This window comes from Staurois parvus, unplaced genomic scaffold (assembly GCF_062004578.1).
Source record: "Staurois parvus isolate SC_StPar_1 unplaced genomic scaffold, SC_StPar_1.0 ptg000182l, whole genome shotgun sequence".
Lineage (NCBI taxonomy): Eukaryota > Metazoa > Chordata > Amphibia > Anura > Ranidae > Staurois > Staurois parvus.
In genome coordinates, this window is record NW_028317978.1 from 2,052,259 (window position 1) to 2,077,888 (window position 25,630).

Here is a 25,630-nt window from a genome sequence, read left to right on the forward strand (position 1 = left end):
GGCTTTAGTTTTGGTTGTGGGATGTATTAAATATGCTAATCTAGATTTAGCCGGTCTTGATTTAAGGTGATTTGCTAAGAGCTTTCCCGCTTTGTTACCCTGAGAATAGAAGGTGGCTCGCAATCTATACAAGCCTCTCTCCTGTTCCTAGATAAGAAGTCTTTTGAGCTCATTCCTACATTCCTTCAAATCTGCTAGTAAGGCAGGTGTAACTTGTTGCTAATTCAAGGACTCTAGATATTTAATGCGAGCAAAAAGCTCCTGGGTCTCTTTCATTCTACGTTTTTTTCCAAGCTGCAAAAGTAGCGCTCAGACGTATGCTTTATGGGTGCACCACACCGTGGTTGCAGAAACTTCTGCCGTTGTTTTAGGTTGGAAAAATTCTTTAAGCTGGGATTGCAACTTCTTTCAATGGTTGTTGTTTGCAAAAAGACGCGTGTTGTTTCTCCACAAAAGAGCTTGGTTTACCGTATGTTGTTCTTGAATTTCTACCGTAATTGGGGCATGGTCTGACCATCTAATATCATGAATGTTAGTACTTGCAATATTGTGAAGCAATGACAAATCAGAAAGAATCAGATCATTTCTTGAATATTACGTGGATAGGAAAGAAAGCGTAATCCATTTTTCGCTGGGTGAGGACAGCGCCATACGTCGTATAGCACCTCCATGTGCAATAAAGGCCATAAGGATGGGATGGTCTACAAATAGAAGGGGGTGATGTGCAATCTATTGATTGGTCAACCACCAAGTTGAAGTCTGCCAACAAAAGAAAGTTCCCCTTAAAAAACGCCTCTAGTTCTAGCCAGCAATTTCTGTAGGAATAAAAGTTGACCTTGATTTGGGGCATACACAGTAACAATAGTATAGTCCACATTATTAATAGAACATACTAAAATAATGTATGTCCCATTTTCATCAACAATAACATTGCATGCATTAAATGCTACCAAATTTTTTTATGGCGATGAGAACACCATTCTTTTTGTTCTCATAAAATACATGTGGGTATGCCTTATTAGTGCACTTTGGGGGTTTAGCTGCCATAAAATGTGTCTCCTGAATACACATCTCCTTTTCATTTTTGGCTTTCAGCCCACATGACTTTACGCTTATAAGGGCTATTCAAATGATAAAAACTTTATAGTCACTTTAAAGCATGTTCTCTAGACACATATAGTTGCAGACACAAAAGAAAAAATAAAGTCCTTAAAAAATAAACCGAGTACACTGCTATAATTGGAGGGGAAACATCATAGGTCCTTTAGGACCAATAAAAGAAACAGAACAATGACAGAAAAAGGTTATATTGAATGCCCCTTCTTAGACCTTCAGAATTTGCAATACAATGAAAGAAGAGGTGCACCATTTGAATAGAAAAGTGTATCTCTACTTATGTCCATTCAATGTGTAATTTAGACAGTTTGGGCCTTTCATCAGTAGGTGTATCAGTAGCCAGTATCCACCACTCTTTACGGTACGCAAGTCCTGCCTCCAGAGCGTGTATAGTGATGGTATTGCCATGATGAGTGACAATATAATTGAATCCCCAACGGTAAATAATATTGTGGTTCTTTAATGCTTTAGTGATTGTGAGGAATTTCTTCCTGTTTTGCATAGTGGCTTGGGATAAATCCGCCTACAGAGTAATAGCCCGCATTGCTTTGTCCTTTACCTATATGGTAGTAATGGACTCTGGCGAGAATGTCCTGCGGAACAGAGTCTAGCAGGAATTCAGGCTTCGGTAATCTGTGGGCTCTATCGATGATTACTGCATATTCATGCATATCTGGACCAATGTATGCAGTAGTTGTTGCAAAAAGTTGGAAAGGTTTGCAGGAATAATGGACTCAGGCACCCCTTGGAATTTAATGGTATTACGCAGAGACTGGTCTTTCAGGTCGGCAAGTTTAGCTTGAATAGCTTGCACGTCAGCCTGTTGATGTTTACAAGCGTCCACTAAGCTATTGTGTACAGCACAAACATCTCCATTTTGTGCTCAATATGCCCGACTCTGCTCTAGAATTCTGGCACTTCAGTGTTCACTTTAGCTAGCATATTCACCACTGTGAAGAGGCAGGAAACTGCTCCAAAAGAGGATGTACAGAATGATAGGGCTGCATTTCTCCCTCTTCTCTATTGCAGGGTGGTCCCTGCTTTGCTTTTTTTAATTTGGCTGGGTTGCGGGTGGATGGGCTATCCAGAGGAGAGGGCTCACCAGAGCTGGCAGATGGATTGCTGGGCAGGTGGATGAGGAGGAGCTGCTTGCATTAAAGCCTGAATCCTCCACAGCAGAGATGCACATTGCCGCGTAGGCACCATCTTAGATCTATCTCTCTCCCCGGCTGGCAGAAAAAAATCTGTCAGTTTCTGTGGTCCCCCTATTTGGCATTACTGCAGATGGCACAGTAATCCGCCAATGTCAGAGGATAGAAGTAGAGGCACCTCCGACGCTTGTGAGGGTTTTTAAGGTCAGGAGATCGGAGCTCCTCAGAACATGGCTGTTCCGGAATTAGGCAGGACAAGCACCCACACACCTCTCCCCACCCCCAGAATTTAGCATCTATACCTTTCCTATCCATCCCAATCCCTAAACACTTAGCTGATTCCTGACACTGCTCCAGCATCTCTTCTCTCAATTCTGGTCTCACAGGAGACACTGGGAGCAGCAGGAGCTTATGTCAAACTCCTGTTAGGACGCAGGGGCATGGCTTACCAGTACTGTGTGTGTCTATAGATGCACACAGCCCGGCTTGGGAATGCAAATGTTTTTTTTGGAATAAATAAACTGCCTTTAATGTCACTTTAAGGAACAGTTACAGGACATGCAATCCTTCAAAACTGAACACAAACAATACCTGTGTGGAGTCAAAGCTTCGACAGTTGGCCAGATAGAGCTGCACTAAGGACTGAAAAGCTTTGCTGACCCTCTGCAGATTTATGATGCGTCGTAGTGGTAAATAGGACAGGACATGAGGGACCAACACATCTTCCCAAGGCAGATCCAACAGATGGAGACTGGAGATAAACAGAATAACAATAAGAACTAGAAGAATGCAAGCTGTATTTATTATTTACATTACCCTGTGATAAAGATTGAAAATAACAAGCAGCCCTCCATATAAAATAAATGAAACATTACACATTCAGAATGTACATACAGATAACATCACATTCCATCACTTACAGCGCCTTGAAAAAGTATTCATACCCCTTGAAATTTTCCACCTTTTGTCATGTTACAACCAAACACATAAATGTATTTTATTGGGATTTTATGTGATAGACCAACACAAAGCAGCATATAATTGTGAAGTGGAAGGAAAATGATAAATGGTTTTCAAACTTTTTTACAAATAAATATCTGAAAAGTGGGGCGTGCATTTGTATTTAGCTCCCCTGAGTCAATACTTTGTAGAACCACTTTTCACTGCAATAATACCTGCAAGTCTTTTTGAATATGTCTCTACCAGCTTTGCAAATCTAGAGAGTGACATTTTTGCCCATTCTTCTTTGCAGAATAGCTCAAGCTCTGTCAGATTGGATGGAGTCTATGAACAGCAATTTTCAAGTCTTGCCACAGATTCTCAATTGTATTTAGGTTTGGACTTTGACTGGGCCATTCTAACACATGAATATGCTTTGATCTAAACCATTCCATTGTAGCTCTGGCTGTATGTTTAGGGTCATTGTCCTGCTAGAAGGTGAACCTCCACCCCAGTCTCAAGTCTTTTGCAGACTAACAGGTTTTCTTCTAAGATTGCCCTGTATTTGGCTCCATCCATCTTCCCATCCACTCTGACCAGATTCCCTATCCCTGATGAAGGAAAGCATCTCCACAACATGATGCTGCCATCACCATGTTTCACAGTATGGAAGGTGCTCAGGGTGATGTGCAGTGTTAGTTTTCTGCCACACATAGCGTTTTGCTTTTAGTCCAACAAGTTACATTTTGGTCTCATCTGACCAAAGCACCTTCTTCCACGTTTGCTGTGTCCCCCACATGGCTTCTTGCAAACTGCAAACAGGACTTCTTATGGATTTCTGTCAACAATGGCTTTCTTCTTGCCACTCTTCCATAAAGGCCAGATTTGTGGAGTGCACGACTAATAGTTGTCCTATGGACAGATTATTCCACCTGAGCTGTGGATCTCTGCAGCTCTCCAGCGTTACCATGGTCCTCTTGGCTGCTTCTCTGATTAATGGCCTCCTTGCCCGGCCTGTCAATTTAGATTGATGGCCATGTCTTGGTAGGTTTGCAGTTGTGCATAATCTTTCCACTTTTGGAAGATGGAGTGAACAGTGCTCCGTGAGATGTTCAAAGTTTGGGATATTGTTTTATAACCTAACCCTGCTTTAAACTTCTCCACAACTTTATCAATGACCTGTCTGGTGTGTTCCTTGGCATTCATGATGCGGTTTGCTCACTAATATTCTCTAACAAACTTCTGAGTGCTTCACAGAACAGCTGTATTTATACTGAGATTAAAATTACACACAAGTGGACTGACCTCTCAGTATTTATGTACATCCAATGGTGATAACTGTGATACCATCTAGCTATCGGTCTTCTACACCATGGATAGAATGCTTGCGCTAAGCCTACATTGTCAGAATGACCTCTTACCATTGTTACACTTTAACTCAGCGTTTTGTGTGCCTTCTGCGATCACATTGATGTTTCAGTCCTCAATTCAACACATGTTGTTGTGGGCGAAACATGTTGGGATTTGAAATCTGCATACCACAATAAACAGTCAAGCTGCATGTGATTGTGAAGTCGTTGTAATGGTTTTTAAATTGAATGGAATTTTAATGGCACTAAAACTGTTAATTTTAAATTTAGTTTTGCTTTGCACCTTAAAAATCCCCAAATCTTCTGGTAATTGTATGCAAGTTATTTTTATAGTTCAAAAGTAAAAATCTATCTACCATCAAAAAAGAAAAGTGCAAGATTAATTGCAAACCTCCTGTGTGCCAAGCTCGCACAAATTGTGAACAGTCCAGGTGGTCAAAAAATACCATGCAATACCACTCAAGGCATAGACACCCCAGTCAAAAGCAACCACCATACCATGGACCTAAGAAGTAAACTAGTGGCATAATAATTTCCTGTAAAATCACAAATTTAAAAGGATAAGGTCACCCTTACAAAAAAAATAAATAAATATCATTATTAATAATAACCTTTTTTTTACAGGTAAAAAAATATATGCATTTATAACTTTTTTTTGTTAGGACAGGGATGTGCAATTTATATCGCCCGACACTCGGGACATAGTTCCAGGTGCCGGGCAGGTAGTTTCCTTGTAACATTTAGCCCTGCTGTGGGCAAGCAGCATGGCTTGACAGGTGGAAGCATTTGGCAGCAGCTCTGCTGCCCGGGTACTTTCGCACACCATACTGAAGTGCCCCCCCCCCCCAAAAAAAACACAACTCCTGTCTCCCTGAAAAAAATGTTGAGGCACCCCACATGTACACATAAACGCACACATCAGGGCGCTTATGCATGAAAACATATGTGATACATGTTACATATCACCGCCCATGCCAAATGAGAGCGATCATTCTAGCATTAGACCTCCGCCATAACGCTAAACTGATGACCTAGAGGGGGCTTTAAATGCATCACCTATAGAAAATATAGCGTACAAAAGCTTGTTGTCATTTTACAAGCGCATGCAAATTTAAGGCTTGACATGTGGGTATCGATTTACTTATCTTTTATATTTTACCAAAAAATTGGGTAACTTTTTTTAACTTAAGTGTATTTTTTACTGAAATTTTGCATTTCCTAGACCTTTACAGTAATATTGTGTGACCTAAAAAATTGGAACTACAGTAATATTGTGTGACCTAAAAAATTGGAACTACCACTATTTTATTCTCTAGGGTGGCCGCTTTCAGAAAATATATAGTTTTCTGTGGTTTATGTAAACTCCAGGCCTAACATGATTTTTTAAAAGTGTGCAAAAAAAAAAAAAAAAACAAACATGATGGATCATACTTTTTGAAGTGGAACCTTATGTGGGGTAATAGGACAGTGTAGCTGCACACATACCAATTTACAACCTGGACAGCTTATACAGAGTTGAACACGAAAAAAGTAGCAGTCTACATTAGAGCAGTCCAAAATAATAGCTTGACTTCAGACAAGCAAAGCAGAATAGAGTGTACAGAAACAGGCATCCGGCTGACAAAACAGACCTCACAATAGAGGGAACAGTATAAGCAAGTAAATAGCGAGCACCGGTTCCACTGGTATTACAAGCCCAGAACACTTTGTTTTTCTATTTAGCAGCTTGGATTGCTTTTACAATATTCAGCATCACCGGCTAAAAATACCGGGGTTCATGGCTGCAAATATTTCCACTGTATCCACGCTTTAACTAGAGGACGTACAGGTATGTCCTACAGTGTTGAAGTGGTTAAAGGGATTTTAAACCTCAGACATGAAATATGAACAAAGTATATCCCCCAATAATGTGTACTTGTCTCAAATCCAGAGTACTCAGTGTCATTTCTGTCTGCTGCCTCATTCCTCTGCTATAAGCAGGAGTCACTTGTGACACACTTTCCTGACACCAAGAGAAAAATGGTGACAGGGGAGGGAGCTCCAGGAGATTGACAGCCTCAGCTCTGTTCCTGTGAGCTGTGTGAATTAGGGTGTGTCCCTTTCCTCCAATCAACTATCAGAGCTCTCCTCACTGATGTAACTTCAGCTCTCCACCCCCTGCTTTTCAGAGCTAAGAGATCCTGTGTAAATGCTACACTTTGAATGGATGTAGGGGAAAGACAGCTGTAGATAGACAGGTACAATTTATGTAGGATGATTTGTTTCATCTCTGTGTATCACCTGAGGCCAGTCACTTCATTAGGTATCTGTAAGGGTTTACAACCACTTTAAGTAGTAGAAGTGTATGGATTATTTTTCAAGAATAAAGCTATTGTTTATTGTCACTTTAATGCTACTGACAAACAGCATAATATGTGTCATTTTTTATTTTGTCTATAGTTTCACTTTTAAGTGTATATGTAGCCAAACCTTTTTTTTTTATAGAATGATTAAAACCCGTCAGTTTATTTATTGCCTTATTTGTATCACTGGGAAAATATCCCTACATTTCGTGTCCCAGAGATGTAGCAGAAAGTTAAACAAAAATGTCCCAAAGTGAGAGGAATTCCCCTTTTAAAGAGTTTTCCCAGGAACAAGTATCCCCTACTAGAAGATTTCTGGGGACAACTAAATGTTTCAGATTTCTCCTTGCTTTCTTACCGGAGGACAATGGTCAGCAAGCCTTGAAAAGAGATCTAATCTTTCCCCGCCCTAACCAAAATTAAAAAAAAAAAAATGCCTAAAGATACATTTTAATGAATCATATGATACATTGATCAGTGCATAAGCACCCCATACATAGAATAATGCCTATCCTTAACAATGGAGTACACATGGCCAGCTCCTTGTAGTTTACTAATTGCATACAGCAAGTGTCATGACTAGCAGAGCTCTGTAGAACAAAAGAAGTCCACAATTACCCAGGTGCAGCTATCAACCAGGAGAATTCATTCTACAACACCACATAATGGGAACCTTACACTGAAAGCAAAGAATATTTATATGTCAGTAAGTCTCCAAGTCTTGTTCTCACTAGGAATGATTCAGTAGGCAATTCATTAATTAGTCTATTTATACAAGACTTTGAAATATCTTACAGTGACACTTCCTCAAGCTCTAATTAGATTAATTGCTTTTATTTAATGAGCTAGAAAAACATGATTCATGATGAGCATTTTTCCTACTCTCCATGATCCGGAACAGAAGATCATGAATATTCTACCATGTGTAGCATATTTCAAATCTTAGTCACACTTACAAAACAAAAATTAGAATGTTTAAACAGCCTATCAGAAAACAGAATTAGAAAATGCCAATTTTCCATGGAAAATTGTTGGCTAAAAATGTTTTATTATTAAACTATTTTCATGTATTCTGTTATAAACTACTAGGGCCCATTCACACTAGCCCATGTGCTATATCGCAGCACTTTAGTGTGAAGGCAGCAGCCATTTTGGGCTGCAGTGCCCTTTAGAGGGCAACGTGTGATGTGCATTTTATTACATCACACAGTCTTTTTTGTTATTTGAACTTTATACAGTGCGCTGAGCTGGCGATGACATGCAGTTCCATCCACAGAGCTGCAATATTATACGAAAAGCTCTAAAGCAAAGCTTTGTGGTGTGAACAGGACACATCGAAAACTATTGCTTTTTGGGTGTCATTACAGTTACCTGCATTTATCCATGAAAAAAAGACACAGCTAAATGTACATAGTGTGAACGGGCCAAAGAATTCAAACTGTTGCCAGCACACCATGGATCTTCAAGATAACATCCATGTGATGAAGGGGTCCTATGTGGACCAGAAACATTGCACTTTACCACTGTGATGCGATTTAACAATGTGATCACATTGATGTAACATTTGAACATGATCTTGCAGATCTGTGGTGTGCTTAATAATCATCCAACCATTGTTCTTGATGAGGTATTAGTGGGAATATCATTTAATGTGTTTTTGGAAAACATCACTTCAGTAAGGCTAGCCATAGACGGATGGCTTTTTGTTTGTTTTTTGTTCATTCAACCAGCAAGGTGGATGGAGGAATCCTTCCTGTATTCTGACAGGGGGGACTCTCTTCTGTCAGAATACACTGATCAGCAACTGAAGCCATTGCTCGAGAAAAAATTTCCAACAAGCCTGTTAAAGGAAAGTGATCATTACTTCTGTCTAGCGGGAACGGCTGCTTAACCAGCCAAATTTCGATCCATCTATGGCTAGTTCAAGATGAACACCCTGTGTCTACCCATGGGTAGGTCTAGCCTATGCCAGTTTATAGAAAATAATGCCAAGCACAAGGCATATCCACCAAATGTGTCCACTTCATCAAGATACAGCCTGGAATTTGTGATAGAAACTGCACTGGCCCGGGCTGCAGATATATGCCGAACTGCAAAGAAGGCTGTCAATGTGTCCAAATCAAAGCACATTGTCTAACTTGCACATGAATCAAGTCATTTCCAAACACAGGGAAATCAGAAATTGCATAGGGGTTGATTTATGAACAGCAACAGAATTTCTCCCCTGCTTAGTGAACGTGGTAAGAATTCATCTTGCAAAGAATACTCAATCACAGGCAGAGAAAATAACAAACCAGCATTTTTGTTTACACATGACTGGTTGATGGAAAACAGCACAGCTTCCATACACATTCACCAAGATAAGGAAAATGCCCTTGCAAAGTGAACAGCTCATTTCAACCCCATAGTCTTTTAAAATGGAACTACACCCTTCTATCCTTTACAGTCAAGGATTCTGTCAATTTAGCATCTGTATGATCTGCAGTTACCAGGGAATTGTACATGTGATCATCTATGACACTGATCAGTGATGATTTTACAATTTGGAGAGCTCACATAAGCACACTTGTAAGTGTTCTAATTCAAGGCATGCCTTAAAATGAACTGCTTTGGGAAATGGATAATCGGTGGGTTTAGTTACACTTTAACGGAGACAAATTGGCTACCTCTGTTCAGATTCACACATAACCAACCTGATTGTCATAGTGGCAAGCTTTCGGGGTGGAACTAATTTTTTGCAGTTCCAAATGTTAATTTTTAATCAACATATAGTATTTATGAAGCTTTAAAAATGTATCTAGGTTCTGGGGCAATGCTTGCAAAGGCTACTTTAAAAATCTGCACATCTAATGCAAGTTATACATTTCTTTATTTTCCTAGAGGTTTATCAGATTTTCAGTAAAAATGTAACAACAGAATTTGATAATTACACTTGCAAGAATAACAGCCTTCACATTCAGCGTTTGGAAGTGTACAGCAGATTAACCACTATAATTATTCCATAAATAGCAAACATAGTCTAAAGGTCTTAATTCTTATACTGGGATGATATTTGGGCTTAGACCCAGGTACACCCCCATTACTACAATGAAAAACACGGGGGAAATGATTTTACCTCCCAACATATGGCCCAAGGGCCTTATCAGATCTTTAATAAAATAGGAACTAGGAAGAGGAAACAATTATAGAAAAAGAAGAAGAAAGAGGGGAGAAGAGCACCCAGTCCAGAGAGGAACTACAGACCCAATTGTATCATGTTAGGCATCCGAGAGATATTTGATCCAGGGGTCCCAAATCTTTTCAAAGAAATCCAATCTGTCTTGCAAGATTGCCGAAAGGCATTCATTAACCATTATCCAAGACAACTTGGATTTCAATACGTAAAAAGAAATCACAGGCGATTTCAAAGAGTTTGCAACAGAGATCCTAGCTGCTGCATATATAAATGTAATGAGCCTCCTTGTGTGTCCTGGTACCCCCTCCACTGGGCGTCCAAGTGAAGCTTGTAACAGTGATTTAGGAAGATTTACTTATAGGTGACAATTCCACCAAGTATGGTATATTGTGCAATCTTGACCACAGCTACGGAAGCACAGTGGGGAGGTTCCCGGGAAACAAGACGCTATTCTCACTGGAACCATATACCATCTTAAGAGGACTTTATAAATTTGCTTCTATCAAGTAAGTATTGATAAATGTTTTAGATGCATATGATGCCAACTTATACCAATTGTCTACTGCTAAGTCCTCTCCCATATCATATTCCCATTTATCCATATAAAAAAAAATAACTTTGAGGAGGCTGAGGTTAAAATATTGTAGATTCTTGATTTATGGCCAGTGTGCTTGTCGATGGTCCTGCATAATGTTCCATTGCAGTAGACGATGTTAGGTCAGAAGTCCGGTGTAAAGACTTTAAAAAAAGTGTGCTGAGTATAGTGAAAAAATTCTGAGTTAGGTAGCTGGAAGTTTTCCTGCAGGTATTGCCTCAACAAGACATCCCTATGGTCACATAAGTCAGCAATTCATAACAACCCCTTATTAGTCCACCAGGCAAAATCCTGGGGGCGGAGACCCAGGGTGAAATTGGGATTCCAAAGTATCGGAGACAGGGGTGCATTGGGAGATTTGAATTCAGAATTGGAGAATTGAGGACATAGATGAAAATGAAGCGTCGTAAAACCGAGTACAAATTGGGGACGGAAGTGATCGGAGAAGTAAGAATCATCAAGATGTCATCCGCAAACAAGGCGCAAGCTATACATTTCATCAACACATTCACTAGTCATCTGTTTGGCACAATATACCGTATGTTATAATTTACCTGCTAATGTTCCTGGTTTTAGACATGACAAAGGCAGCCTTAAATGAGGGCTATGGCTATCGAAATAACCTACAAAAAAAAATATATAATTATATTAATACATTTACTTGCCTATCTATAGACAAACATATACAATATAATACAAAGCACAAATAAATACATACATTCACCAAAATTATACAAATCGTATTTCTTTCCCAGGCCTATATAAATGCATTAAGTATGCAGAATCATTCTGTATGTTGGACATTTCCATGCAAAACCCTATGTCCTAATGCACTCAAAAGATGTGTATGTGTTCTGATCAGTTTCTGTCACATCCAATGTCGCAGCTGTCCCACGTCACTTCTAGCAGTGATGCAAGAACTGCTCAGTCCCACACATCCACTAGCCGCACAATATTCCAACCTGCCAGGGAATTGTATACAAAAGACCACGTTGAAAAGAATTCTATAAAAAGATGATTTTTCTTGCCTTATTCAATGAAGCTAGCATAAGAATCGATTAACTGTCAGAAGCCAGTTTGGTGAGTTTAGTCTTTACAACAATTTTATCTCTACTCTTAAAAACCCTCAAATTTAAAGAGTAGCTCTAGTCTCCCCCAAAACATAAAAATTTAGCAGTTACAAATACTGTAGCTGCTATTAATATAAGGAAACTTACCTGTCCAGGGATCCAGTGCTGTTCTCATCCGAGCCAATTCTTCAATGGGCTTCGGGTCCAGGCACTGGCAACTTAACAAAGGGAAAAACTCTTGCGGCTTCACAGCTGGCTTCCCACTGTACATGCTTTTTGAATAGTCCTGCAGTCGTTTTGGGACCTGTGATGTGTCACAAAAGGGGGGGGTGAAATTCAAGCCGTGTGGAAGCGGGAGCAGGGACCTGTTAGGACCAGGTACCTTAACCCCCTCTCCCCCCTCCCAAAAAAAGAAATACCAATTGTTAAAGAGGAGGGGGAGTGGATGCAAAAAAGCTGAACTTCCGCTTTAAATCAGAACTAAAGAAAATGTTTTTCTTCTTTCTCATTTTGGATAGCGTAAGGAAAGATTATAACTCAGTCACGTTTTTCTGCTTTATGCGCTTCACTGGGGAGATTTCCTTTCACTTCCTGTCCCACAGCCAAAACAGGGAGTGAAAAAGAAATCTCTCCAAAGTGAGGGAATCCCTGGTTGTCCCCAGGGTCACCGGAACTAGTGTGCCCAAAGAAAGACAAAACAAACAAAACTTTCCGGGAAGGGGGGGGGTGGAGGAGCTTTCTCAGCTAAGCACACCCTCCTGCCTGCATACCTGAGCTAAGGGTAGATGGATTCCTGGAATTTAATGCTACATTAATCATCAACCCTTGCGTAAATAAATTATAAAAATTTCATATGGGTACAAGGTTGCATGGCCGTGCAATTGTCATTCAAAGTGCGACAGCACTGAAAGCTGAAAATTGGCCTGGGCACAAAGGGGGGTATAAGTGCCCGGTAGGCAAGTGGTTAAAAATTAATTAAAGAGCGTTTTCAGTTTCTGGTGCTCAGATACAGTTTAGTTCTGGAAACAGTCACACACTGCATACAGTGTAATAAAAGTTAACAGTTTTTATTTAAACAGTCATAAAATAGTACATAACTGTGCACTATACAACAAGACTCACACACAGTAAAACACTAGACCACCATGTTCATATTCCCCATGTTGCCTGTCTATTATTCTGAATAATGAGAAAATGAAAACGTCCACCAATCGACTACGCATTTTGATGATTTCCAACTTCTTCAGGAGTTAATGGTGGGTAAACTACAGACCTGATAAAAGCAATCCATATTCAATCATGTGCAGATCTGCGTTTATAAGGCAGCAACAAGAGGAGACAAGGGAGCAAAAGGAGAACACCACCCCAAAGATTTATGTGTAATCACCCCTGAAGAGTCCACTGGAAATAATCACCTAGAAGAGCACTTCAAATGAAGCGAGTGTATGTAAAATTTGTATATGACAAACTTTCATCTTCCAGGAACTTCAAGCAAAAGTGCAGTCTCATTGTTTTTCTGCAAGCATGATCCCAAGCATGGCAAAGAGAAATCTACATCCAAACCCAACCTTAACCCTTACTCTAGCACTTAGAGCAAATCTAACTATGTCGCACTTATCTTGCTAACACACGGTTTATCACAAACAAATGGCATATCTTTTCCCCCATAAAATATTGTTATCACCTTTTTCACATCTTTTTTAGCAGTGTTGCTGATCTCCTTCAGCCTCTTTCAACCACTTTCCATCTACAAGCACTTTTATGCTCAGCTGTACATTATTGCCAGTTTTCCGATGACATCGGTGGACCATACCACATGGTATGTCAGCATGGCAGGTTTTAGCCTCCACAAAACTGCATGACAGGGTGACAACGCAAGAAGCACAGTTGGTATACAGATGTCACCCAATAAGAGAAAGGGCCTGATAGAGAGCAGGACCATCTGATGTTCTCTTTTTTTTTTTTAAATTGGAAGATTGATAAAGATTGAAAGCAACTTTTGAAATGACCCTAACAGCTTTTACAAGATTGTCACAGTGGGCAAGTTGCCTTCAGAATCTGGGTTTGATATGGTGGATCACAGCCCTGTACCTGTATAACACCCTGTTTCTAACTACATGTATTGTACCAAGTGCTGAGGTGAGCATCCACGAAGGATCCAGTGCCTAAACCAACATTACAGGCCGTCTCCACAGTATGGGGTCCTGGCATGGCTCCAAAGGTTTTACTGAAGTTTCACCGACCCAGATGTATTGCTACTATTGTTATATTAGTAGGCAGTGAAGAGCCGATTGAAGAATTGATTGAATAATCCAATGTAGAATATTAAACTAGTTAAGCAAGGAGTCATTTATCTATAAGGAATAAAAAGGTCCATCACCTTAGGACACCAGCAAAAAACTAAACTCATGAAGTGAAGAAGGGTTATAGGGTGATGCCCAGGTGTCCTCAAAAGATCTGACAGTGTCCCAGAGTCTATGAATATCAAGCCTGTGTCCTGTACTGTATGTCTAAGTAAGAGATGTAGCCTAACTCCAACATAAAAGGCTAAACCCTTAAACCCTGACCCTAGCTTACTGCACTCTGGAAGGACTGCAGGCAAAACACCCTGGGAAACATCTTCTACAAAGTCTGATTCCCACTCCATCTACCTTTTTAAATATGACCCCTCTACCCCTCCTTTTCATATGACTATCCTCTGGTCTCAAAATCTAATTTCTTTACCCCTCTGCTCCACCCCAAAGCCTATACATACCACCCTCACTTCTACCATCTCCCTACTACTGCTCTCATCACTTCCTGCTGATGCTTTACTCACCTGCTGACCAAAACACCAGGACAGGACGGCATGTGCACTCATACTGCTCCCACCTTACTTTCCTCACCCTCCTTCTCCTAACCTCTGGGGATATCTCCCTGAACCCTGGTCCTCCAGTGTCTCACCCCCACACCAGGCACTCTCCTTCCTCCAGGAATAGCAGCAGTCCACTCAATTTAATCTCTATCCCCATGCTTCTAAACACCATCCTCCCTTTTTCATGTGCGCTCTGGAATGCCCGCTCTGTCTGTAATAAGCTCACCTCTGTCCCTGACCTTTTTTGTCTCCCACTCCCTTAACCTACTAGTAATTACAGAAACCTGGCTTCAAGCATCAGATTCTGCTTCTCCTTCAGCACTTTCCTATGGAGGCCTTCACTGGACTCACTCGCTCAGATCCTGTGGTTGGAAAGGAGGTGGAGTTGGTTTGCTTCTTTCCCCATTGAGCACCTTTCAAGTACTCCCTACTCCTCCCTCTCTATCCTTCTCTTCTTTCCAGACTCACTGCATTCGGCTGTTTTCTCCCATTTCTCTGAGGATTGCAGTGATCTATCGGCCTCCTGGACCGATGTCACGCTTTCCTGATGACTTCTATGCTTGGCTACCCTACTTTCTCTCCTCTAACACACCCACTATCATTCATGGAGATTTTAACATCCCCATTAATGTGAACAACCCTGCTACATGCCAACTCTTCAACCTAACCTCATCTTTTGCCCTAACACAATGCACACAGTCCTCCACTCACTTTGATGGGAATACATTAAACCTTGTTTTCTCCCATCTTTGCATCCCCTACAACCTCACAAGCACCCCTTTTTCTCTCTCTGAACACAATCTATCACCTTCACAATGTCCTCGTCTTCAAATACCTATCCCTCCAAGCAGCAAACAATTACCCACGGAAAACTTCACCCTTTTCCACTCTGCAACTGACCACCTCTATGGCAGAATATCTCCCCTGTCCTGCCCTGACCTGGCCACTTCTGTCTACAAAATTTTGCTTTTACCCACACTAGGTTCTCTTGCTCCTCTAACTACATAAAGTATCAGGCCCCAACCATTACAACCATGGCAGACTGACAACACCAGATATCTTAAGAGACATAGTCATGCACTGGAGGGACTGTGGTGTAAAACAAAATCCCATCAAGCATTCACCTGCTATCTTAAAATACAATTCCTCCCTCCATGCTGCCCAACAAGCCTACTTTGTCACTCTTATTAATATATTGTCATCCAGTCCTCACCATCTATTCTCTACTTTGAACTCTCTACTTTCTCCACCTCGACCTCCAGTAACTCACTCACTGCTTACGAGATTGCCAATCATTGCAAAAACAAGATTGATGATATTCTTAGGGGAATCTCCACTACACAGACATCTATCCCACTTAGCATACCTTATACTAAACCTCCCTCAACACTTTTCTCTTTTGACCTTGCTACTACTGAGGAGGTCACTAAAGTTTTCTCAGAAGCCCGTCTTACCACCTGCCCCCTGGATCCTGTCCCCTCACAACTACTATGATCACCCTCTTCTTCTATCCGATGCTCCCTCACTCACATCTTCACTCTCTCCCTCTCTACTGGTGCCTTCCCCTCCTCTTGAAAGCATGCACAGATCACTCCTCTACTTAAAAAGCCCTCGCTGGACCCCACCAATCTGAACAACTTAAGACCCATCTTCCTGCTCTCGTTTACCTCTAAACTCTTAGAACGCTTAGTCTACAATCGCCTGAGCTCCTACCTCACTGACAACAACCTTCTTGACCCTCTACAGTCTGGCTTTCACTCACTCCACTCCACTGAAACTGCGCTACTAAAACTCACTAATGATTTACTAACTGCATACTCTTACTACTAGACCTCTCTGCAGCTTTTGATACAGTTGACCATCCCCTTCTCAAAAAAACTCCACTCTCTTGGTTCTCCTCCTACCTATCGCGGCGCTCCTTCAGTGTTACCTATAACTCTGTTTTCTCCTCTCCACTTCTTTCTGTAGGGGTCCCTCAAGGTTCTGTCCTTGGACCCCTTCTCTTCTCCATCTACACCTCCTCCCTTGGTCACTTGATAAACTTGGCTTTAAGTACCAACTCTATGCTGATGACACACAAATCTATCTTTCTACTCCTCACCTCACCCCTTCGATCTCTTCTAACATTACTAACCTATTAAGTGACATATCGGCATGGATGTCAGTCCACTTCCTCAAACTATATCTTCCAAAAAACGGAGCTTATACTTTTCCCTCCAGCCCGTGCCCCCTCCCCTGACATCTCCATCAAGATCAATAATACAACCATTAGTCCCTCCCCTCATGCCAGGGTACTAGGTGTAATCCTAGACTCCCATCTGTCCTTTCAGCCCCAAATCCCAGCACTGTCCAAATCTTGTAGACTTCACCTCCACAACTTTTCCAAGATATGCCCAGTTTTAACCTCTAAAACCACTAAGCAACTTATTCACTCCCTTGTTATCTCTTGCCTTGACTATTGTAACTCCCTCCTCACTGGCCTACCTCATTGCAGGCTATCCCCTCTTCAGTCTATCATGAATGCTGCTGCCAGACTCATCCACCTTAATAACCGTTCAATATCTGCCATCCCTCTCTGCCAATCCCTCCACTGGCTTTCCATTGCCCAACAAATAAAATTCAAAACATTAACAATAACATATATAGCCATTTAAAACACTGCCACACATTACATCACCAATCTTGTCTCCATATATCACCCAAACCATCATTTCTGCTCCTCCCACAACCTCCTGCTCTCTAGCTCCCTTGTCTCCTGCTCCCATGCTCGTCTCCAGAATTTCTCCAGAGCCTCCCCATCCTCTGGAACTCTCTACCCCAATCTATCCAACTATCGCCTACTCTGCCCACTTTTAGGCGATCTCTGAAAACCTCTCTCTTCAGGAACACCTATACTGCCTTCAGCTGATAACCAAATCTTCTATTTCTCCTGTCAGTTCATCCCCCATAATTATTACCTTTTGTACCACCAGCCCCTCCCTCTTAGATTGCAAGCTCCAACGAGCAGGTACCTCCTAACCCACTTGTATAGAACTGTATCATTGCTGTATTGTTTCCCTTTATATTGTATAGCGCTGAGTAAAAACTGTTGGCGCTATATAAATCCTGTATAATAATAATAGCATTCATTTGACAACTACTTTATCAGGACCTTCAACACAGCAATCTACTCTTCTATGCCAAAATCTTGGCTGACCTAAATATAAAGACACATAATAACCAACACTCGAAATGTCTGAACCAGCAAATGTACTCACCTTCTCCAAAAAATGAATACTTTGCATTATATTGTTAAAGATGTAGTGGAATAAAAGCCTGCTGTGATAATGCACCAAATAACTTGATTTCTAGGAACATACAGGGCAGTCTTTGAAAGCTCTGTTTAAACCAATGTGTGTTTCTAGACAACACTAATTCATTATAATTGTGATTCTGGAACTAAATTGTCAAAAGGATACAGGTGATTTCTGGTACATATGGTCAGGTGTCTGTTGTAAAAAAAATGGAAGGCTTTCAGATGCATTCTGGACTGTTCAAACAAGTGACAAAGCATTACAGATGACAGTTATGTGACTGATGTCATGTTTAAAGAGGTATTAAATCCAAACCCAAAAATTTATCAATCATTAGATGTGGTGAGTACATCAGTTTTCTGATTTTAGTCTTTTTTCCCCTCGGTTTTCACCTAGTGACCAGACCAGTAACACACCTTCACCAAGAGATACCACTCTGGATGAAGGAGCACAGAGGCACCTTTGGAATGCAGCATCATAAATCTGGGCAGAGGAGAGTGTTAGATGGACTAGCAGGTTTAAATGCAATAACAAATTGAAGCCTGACTACAGCCAACATTTTAAAGCAGTTACAGTAACAGTTTTGTTCATTTTGGGATAAAGTTTTTACATGAATAATTAAAAGCTGATCATTGTAAGGATAGCGGTCGGTAGTAAATTGTTTGTTTTAAGCCTCTAAATGCTACATTTACAAGACAACTTGTTCTGTTGAAAAACAAAAGACTTACTGGCTGGATAACCAGGTGCAAATAGAGGAAAGAAATCATAAAAAAGAAAATAATGCAGCCACCACATCTAAGGATTGGAGAGCTGCAATAGAATAAATGTTTGCTTTTGGGTTTATTACCACTTTATTTCTTTGACTTTGCACAGTAATCAGTAAACTTTATTCTTTTCTCTCTCTTTTTTTTTTTTTTAATTCCTCCAATCTTTTAGAATGTATCTTGCTAAATATCAAATGTGTTACAAGTAATTTTTAGGGGGACTATAATAGCAGTGATGTCTCATGTAACATGTCTATGACTATCTTCTGAAGCATGTCCCCATTCTCTATCTCCTGCAGTATGTCTGCAGCCTCTGACCATTTCTTGTAGAGTGCCTTCAGTCTCTATCTCCTGCATCCTCTATCTCTTGTAGCCAGCCTGTAGTCTCTGACCATCTACTGCAAACTCTAACCATCTCTTTTAGTAGCATACCCATATTCTCTGACAATCTCCTGCAACATGTCTGCTGTCTCTAACCATGTCTTTCAGCATTTTGGCAGCCTCTACCCATCACTTGCAGCATACCTGTAGCCTTTGACCATCTCCTGCAGAGCATCTGCAATCCCCATCTCTTGTTGCACATCTGGAGTCCGGCAGCTTTCTGTAGCAATATATTCTCTGAATATTATGTGCATGATGTCAGGGGCTGCACTTGAGGCACCCTAGATCAAGAAAGTTAACTACCACTGGTCTATAAAATTCTTATATAGTATTGCGAAGGTCTTGCTCCAACAGGCTTACTACAGTGTACAGCTGTGCGAGGGCTTTGCTTGCCCATACGGGGATGCACAGGTAATCGAATTCAATTGGGACGCAGCACTTGCATGGACTCTTAATCTGTAAGCCGTGCAGCTGCATGGCCCCAAACAAACAAGTCTGTGTTCAGGGTCCTTGTAATATAAGGATATACCTAAACAATCCAATCTGGCAGGCCCTTGCAGAACATAGTTGATTTTAGATCTTGAGATCTACCATTAACTGGACAGTATTGGGCTAGGGCCTGCCTGAGTAGATTTAAACCAAATGGGTTGTTTAGGTTTGTCTTCATATTACATAGTTTGCTAGATCATAGTTCACACTAGCCTTGTTAGCAAGCGGCAGACAGGCGTTTGGGAAGCGTTTTTACGGAGTGTTAACACCATTCAAACTTCATTATAGGCGTTTGTGGGGCGTTTTTAACACTTGGCAAATGCCACTAAACCGTGCATGCGGCATTTACAGAGCGTTAAAAACGCTCCGCAAACGCCGGATCAACACTTGTCAAATGCTATAGGGGCGTTTAGCAAGAGTTGGAAATACAGTCAAGTGTGAATGAGCCTGAAAGGAGAAGACACAATCAGATTGTATAGTGTATGGCCAGCTTTAGCTCTACCATCAGCTTTGTAGTGCTGGGGCATGCTCTGATTTGATACCATATGAATGGATGCTTAAGAAAAGTCGGATGCCTCACATTACAAAGTTTAAGTAAATCTAAAGGAGATTGTATAATCAGAATGTACAGTGTATAGCCAGCTTGAAACGTTAGTAAAAAAAAAAAATTCCCCCTGCAAGGCAACATTATAATATGCTAGTATTAGGGCTAAAACAACTAAGCAACATAATCCATTATGAAAATATCTCAACTATTTTCATAATCGAATAGTTGGCCTGCATACAGAATGCATGCTTTGTTTTGTTTACATATCAGAAAAATACAGTGCAGCACACATACAGCTCAGTACACTAGTCATACATGTCAGTATACACATCGCAGCACACATACAGCTCAGTACACAGTTCATACATGTCAGTATACACACCACAGCACACATACAGATCAGTAAACCATCTCTACATGTCAGTAAGTGCCTGAGAACTTGTGAATGTGTGAGGAGCAATGCAGCATGGGACATGTAATTCTGGGCAGGAGAAATGAGTGATTCTAAAGGCAGAAGTTTTTTTTTACCTTGCTATAGGGGTACTCTACACTACACCTTGCCACTTGCTACGGGGGCACTCTGAAAGCAGGAGGAGCCAGAAGTTCTGGTGGAAGACCCAAAAAGAGGAGAATCAGGGCTGCTCTGTGCAAAACTATTACTGAGAGCAGGTAAGTATGACAAGTTTTTAGTTTGTAAACCTTGGGTTTTTTTTCTGATTACTTTAAAGTGGTTTTAAAGGCTCAAGGTTTTTTACCTCCATGCACTGTATGCATGAAGGTAAAAAACCTTCTGGGTGCAGCATCAACCCCAGCTCCCCTAATACTCACCTATGCCCCCTCTCGATCCAGCGATGTGCACTGGAGTCTCAGGAATAATGGTGTGAACCTCCTGTGCTTCTACTCTTCAATGCAACAAACTACTAAGAGAAGCAGCTTACATCTAATCACATACCAATGATCCAATAAATACTATATATATATATATATATATATATATATATATATATATATATATATATATATATATAGATATAGATAGAGAGAGAGAGAGAGAATGATGCAGCGCTACTCACATACACTAAATAAATGCATAAATATGAATGTAAATAAATATATTATATATAATAAATACAAAAAATCCGTGGCACACTATGTGAAAAAAACAAAGTGGTGAGCCATTGGCTCCCACTGCTGTCAATCACAGCCAGGGAGCCAATGAAAAGAGAGAGGAGGCGGCTCTGTGTGTGAATGGACATACAGAGTAGCGGGTACCCTCATAGCAATCTGCTTCCTGAGGGGGCACCAGACAGGAGGAAGGGGCCAGGAGAGCCTGCAATGGGATCCGAGAAAAAGAGAATCCAGACTGCTCTGTGCAAAACCATTGAACACAGCAGGTAAGTATAGACATGTTTGTTATTTTTTCTTAAAAAAAACAAACAAGCCTTTAGAATCACTTTAAGGGCTCTGTGTAGGGAAGATCAGCATCTAAACCCAGAGAAGCTGGAGGCTGATAGGCTGGAGGTAATATTAGGCATTACGATTAAAGATAAAGTAAATGTTTACCAGTAGTGTGCATTATATTTAAAATGAATAGATCCCTGCAAATAAAAGTCTCAGCATTTAGTACTACTTTAATACAAAAAGATGTATATCCCCTCCCCCACACATAATATAACTTCATGTCTAACTCCCAGTTAAAATATCCTACCCGAGGGTATATTTATTATCCTATATATGACATAAGTTCTATACTGAGGGATTGGACACAAATATGGAAACACTACATGATTTGCAGGTGTGAAAGTAGCAACATGTTTCGTGTTGAAAGTGGAAGTGTAACATTCTTTTGCTTCCACTGTGTGATGAGACACCTAGCTAACAGGTGGGAAACCTCACTTTCGTCATTCACTGAGTGCGCTGCTAGTAATACAGAGTCATGTCAGAACTTCCTGAGCTTCGAAGAGGGCAAATTGTTGGTGCCACTTAGCTGGTGCCTCTGTGACTGAAGTTGCTAATTTATTTGAGGGGTTACAAGGTACAGTAATAAAGGTTATGATAGCATATACAGTTTCTGGGAAAACGTCTGATAAGCATAGACACGGTCAACTGACTGAAAGACAAAAAGGTCATTGCACAGAATTCTGATCCAGAATAAGAAAACAACTGCCGCAAAAGTGACTGCAGAGCTCAATCTCAGTCTTTCTAAGCCCGAGTCCACAAAAACTGTAAGGAGGGAACTCCATAAGCAAAACATTCACAGGTGAGCTGCATCTGCCAAACCGACTGCTATTAATGCTCAGAAGGGGACAGAGTGGTGCAGCACCCATAAATCATGGACTATCGATCAATGAAAGACTGTAATATGGTCCGATGAATCGATCTTCACACTGTTCCCAACCACCAGACGTGTTATTGTGTGGCAAACACCATCCCAAGCTTACAACCAGGACTGTCTTGTGCCAACTGTAAAGAATGGTGGCGGTGCAATCATAGTTCGGCCAGCCATATCTTGGCATTCTGCAGGCCCCATCGTCACCTTGAAAGGTAGAGTCTCTGTCAGCAAATATGTGCACATTTTGGCCAACCATGTGCACCCCATGGTATAGACATTGTTTCCCAAAGACAGCGCCATTTACCAAGACAATAATGCTCCAATTCGCATGCAGAGAGGATGACGAGCATGCAGATGAAGTCTCACGACTTCCCTGGATATCGCAATCGCAGGACCTCAATATCATAGAGCCACCATGGTCATTTTTGGAGAACAAGGTTTTGGCTCGAGTTCCGCCTCTGGCATCTCTGCGGGAACTGGAATGATTTTTGCATGAAGAGTAGTATCAGATTCCATTTTTCACCATTGAAGACTTATATTTGTCAATTCTCAGGAGAATTAAGGTCGACTTGGATGCCAGAGGCGGTCCAACACCATTTTAGGTAACAATTTTGTTCTTTCACCTAGTGTTTCCATAATTTTGTCCAACCCCTGTAGATATTCAAGAATAAATTGCCTTTTTTTGCCGCTTTACATATTAACTAAATTATACACCAAACTTTTGAGGTTTTTATCTCATTGTTTCGAAACAATAATCGGCCAACTAATCGATTATGAAAATAATCGTTAGTTGCAGTCCTAACTAAGTTGCATCCCTAGCTAGTATGCACCGCATACTAGCATATGATCATAGACTTGCCTTAAAATGAAGGCCTCCAGCGGCGCGCTGTCACCACTAACAGGGCTTCCATCTTCACCCGGTCTTCCTTCTAGGTTCGTGAGCTCCGGCCGTCTGACTGGTCAGGCTGTGGTGACATCACTTCCGCGCATGGGAGTCACAGTTTACAGCACGCAGCTCTGAAGGAATGGCACGGGTATGCTGTTCCTTCAGAGCACATACGTCGGCGATATCCCTGCCTGCTGCTCACTGCAGTATGGAGATATTCATTACCTACAAGTGAGCTCTTTATTATAGGCTTACTTGTAGGTACAAATATCAGACACGAGTTTACTAGCACTTTAAGGGAAAATGTACAATCAGACTGTATGGCCAGTTTTAATATTTGATCTTCAGAAGAAATGTCAGTAGAAATGTTGTCCCTGAAACAGAACACTTTATAATATAATCCACATTCATGGAACGGTTCATTCAGATCTATGTTTATGAACTTTTTAGATTCTCAATTGGTGCAATCCAAACAAGCCATGACAGTATCCCTGAGCGCCTGGGACATCACCACATCTGCAGCAAGGTGTCCCTGGGAGATTGCATTTTTTTAGTTTAACCACTTGGTAACCACGCTATAGCCGAATGACAACTACAGCACAGTCACCCAGTTCTGAGAGGGCGTCCTACGGACACAGCTGATCACATAGTGAGGTAAAAGACCAATCACAGCGGCCTTTTACCACACGATCAGCTGTGTCCGATGACACAGAAGATCACCGGGTAAATACAGTTGCTAGTTATCTGCAGCACATTCCTCACACTGTCACAGTGAGAAAAGTACTGCCGATAACCGGCAGCTGTCAGAGGAGATCAGCACTGATCATTAGTGCCCTGCAGTGCTGCCCACCAGTGCCTCCCAGCAGTACCGTCAGTGTAGCCCATCAGTGTAGCATCATCAGTGCCTCCTCATCAGTACCACCTCATCAGTGCTGCCTCATGAACGCACATCAGTGAAGGAAAAAAAATATCTGTTTGCAAAATTGTATAATAGAAACAAAGAAAAAAAAATTTTTCAATTTGTTTGCAGCACAAAAAAATAAAACGCCCAGTGGCGATTAAACACCACCTAAAAAAAGCTCTATTTGTGAGACAAAAATTATTAAAATGTCATATTGGTTGAGTGTAGCATGATCGCGCAATTGTCATTCAAACTGCGAAGCGCTGAAAATTGGCCTGGGCATGAAGGGGGTATAAGTGACCAGTAGGCATATGATTAATTTCCAGATTATTTCACTAATCCGATGCTGGAGACAAGTGCTCCCACCTCACACACATTACAGATCCATGACTATTAATGGCCGAGTATGTAAGACGACAACAAGGACTGACAATAAGGCAAAGGGCAGGCGCCACTTCCACACACAATCAGCAATGTAGACAAGCTCTCATTCCGAATCTCTTCTCAATCTGCCACTACATACATACAACGATCACCTCCTCCCGCCGATGGCTGCCCGACACCCAGTCTCCAAGCCTCCTGTCAAATCTGCCGGTTTCCCATGGCAACCGCTAGTGACACATCCAGCCGCCTGTCGCACATGTTAGACGTCATGTCGCCGCCATGCTGGTAGAGGCGGAAGTGACCTCAGCGCGGGAATGTTAAGTGAATCTCCTGTGGTAGCCGCCTGGCTGAGGTGATTTATAGGAAATAGAACTACAGCTGGGTGTTGTAAGAGTTTCTGCGGATATGAAAGCTGTGAAAATATGTCATAATTACAAATAGTCGCTTGTTTCTTGTGAGGTTCTGGTAGTTTCATTACATTAACACCGGAGCTCCCCTGTTTAGCTTTTCCGAACACAGGCGTCCTCTAGGAAATATTAACAAGCTTTAGGCTTCATTCACGTGGGTGGGGTGGCCCATACAGTGGGAATTTGGTGTTTGTATTTGAAGTTAGGGTAGGGTTGTCACCTCATCCCTTGAAAACTAACCACTCGCCTACAGGGCACTTCTACCCCTTTCCTGCCCAGGCCAATTTTCAGCTTTCGGCACTGTCACACTTTGACAATTGCACGGTCATGCAGCATTGTACCCATACGACATTTTTATCATTTTTTTACACAAACAGAGCTTTCTTTTGGTGGTATTTAATCTCCACTGTCTTTTTTTCTTTTTTTGTGCTATAAACAGAAAAAGAGCAAAAAATTTGTTAAAGTGCAAAGTTATTTTTTCTCCTTCACTGAGGTGCATTGATGAAGCTGCACTGATATGCAGCAATGATGGGTACTGACTGACTACACTGCTGGGCTCAGGTGGGTTGCACTGATCATCAGTGCCGATCTGTTCTCTGTGTTACTTACACTGTGACAGCGTGAAGAAAGTGCA

At 41.3% G+C, this 25,630-nt stretch overlaps 1 protein-coding gene across 4 annotated transcripts in view; it reads right to left on the bottom strand.

The window, feature by feature from the left end:
• Positions 1 to 24,877, bottom strand: part of FBXL15 (F-box and leucine rich repeat protein 15) — a 44,876-nt gene extending 19,999 nt beyond the window's left edge. The window contains exons 1-4 of one of the 4 annotated variants that reach the window (XM_089677238.1): positions 24,742 to 24,862; positions 11,906 to 12,062; positions 11,243 to 11,311; positions 2,859 to 3,018 (exon numbers count right to left, since the gene is read on the bottom strand). In XM_089677238.1, coding sequence (XP_089533364.1) covers positions 2,859 to 3,018; positions 11,243 to 11,268 — 186 coding nt within the window. In that variant the 5' untranslated portion in view covers positions 11,269 to 11,311; positions 11,906 to 12,062; positions 24,742 to 24,862. Of the gene's footprint in view, positions 1 to 2,858; positions 3,019 to 11,242; positions 11,312 to 11,905; positions 12,063 to 24,728 lie in introns of all 4 variants that reach the window. The other 3 variants (XM_089677237.1, XM_089677239.1, XM_089677240.1) reach the window with 3 other exon arrangements.
• Positions 24,878 to 25,630: the final 753 nt, after the last annotated feature.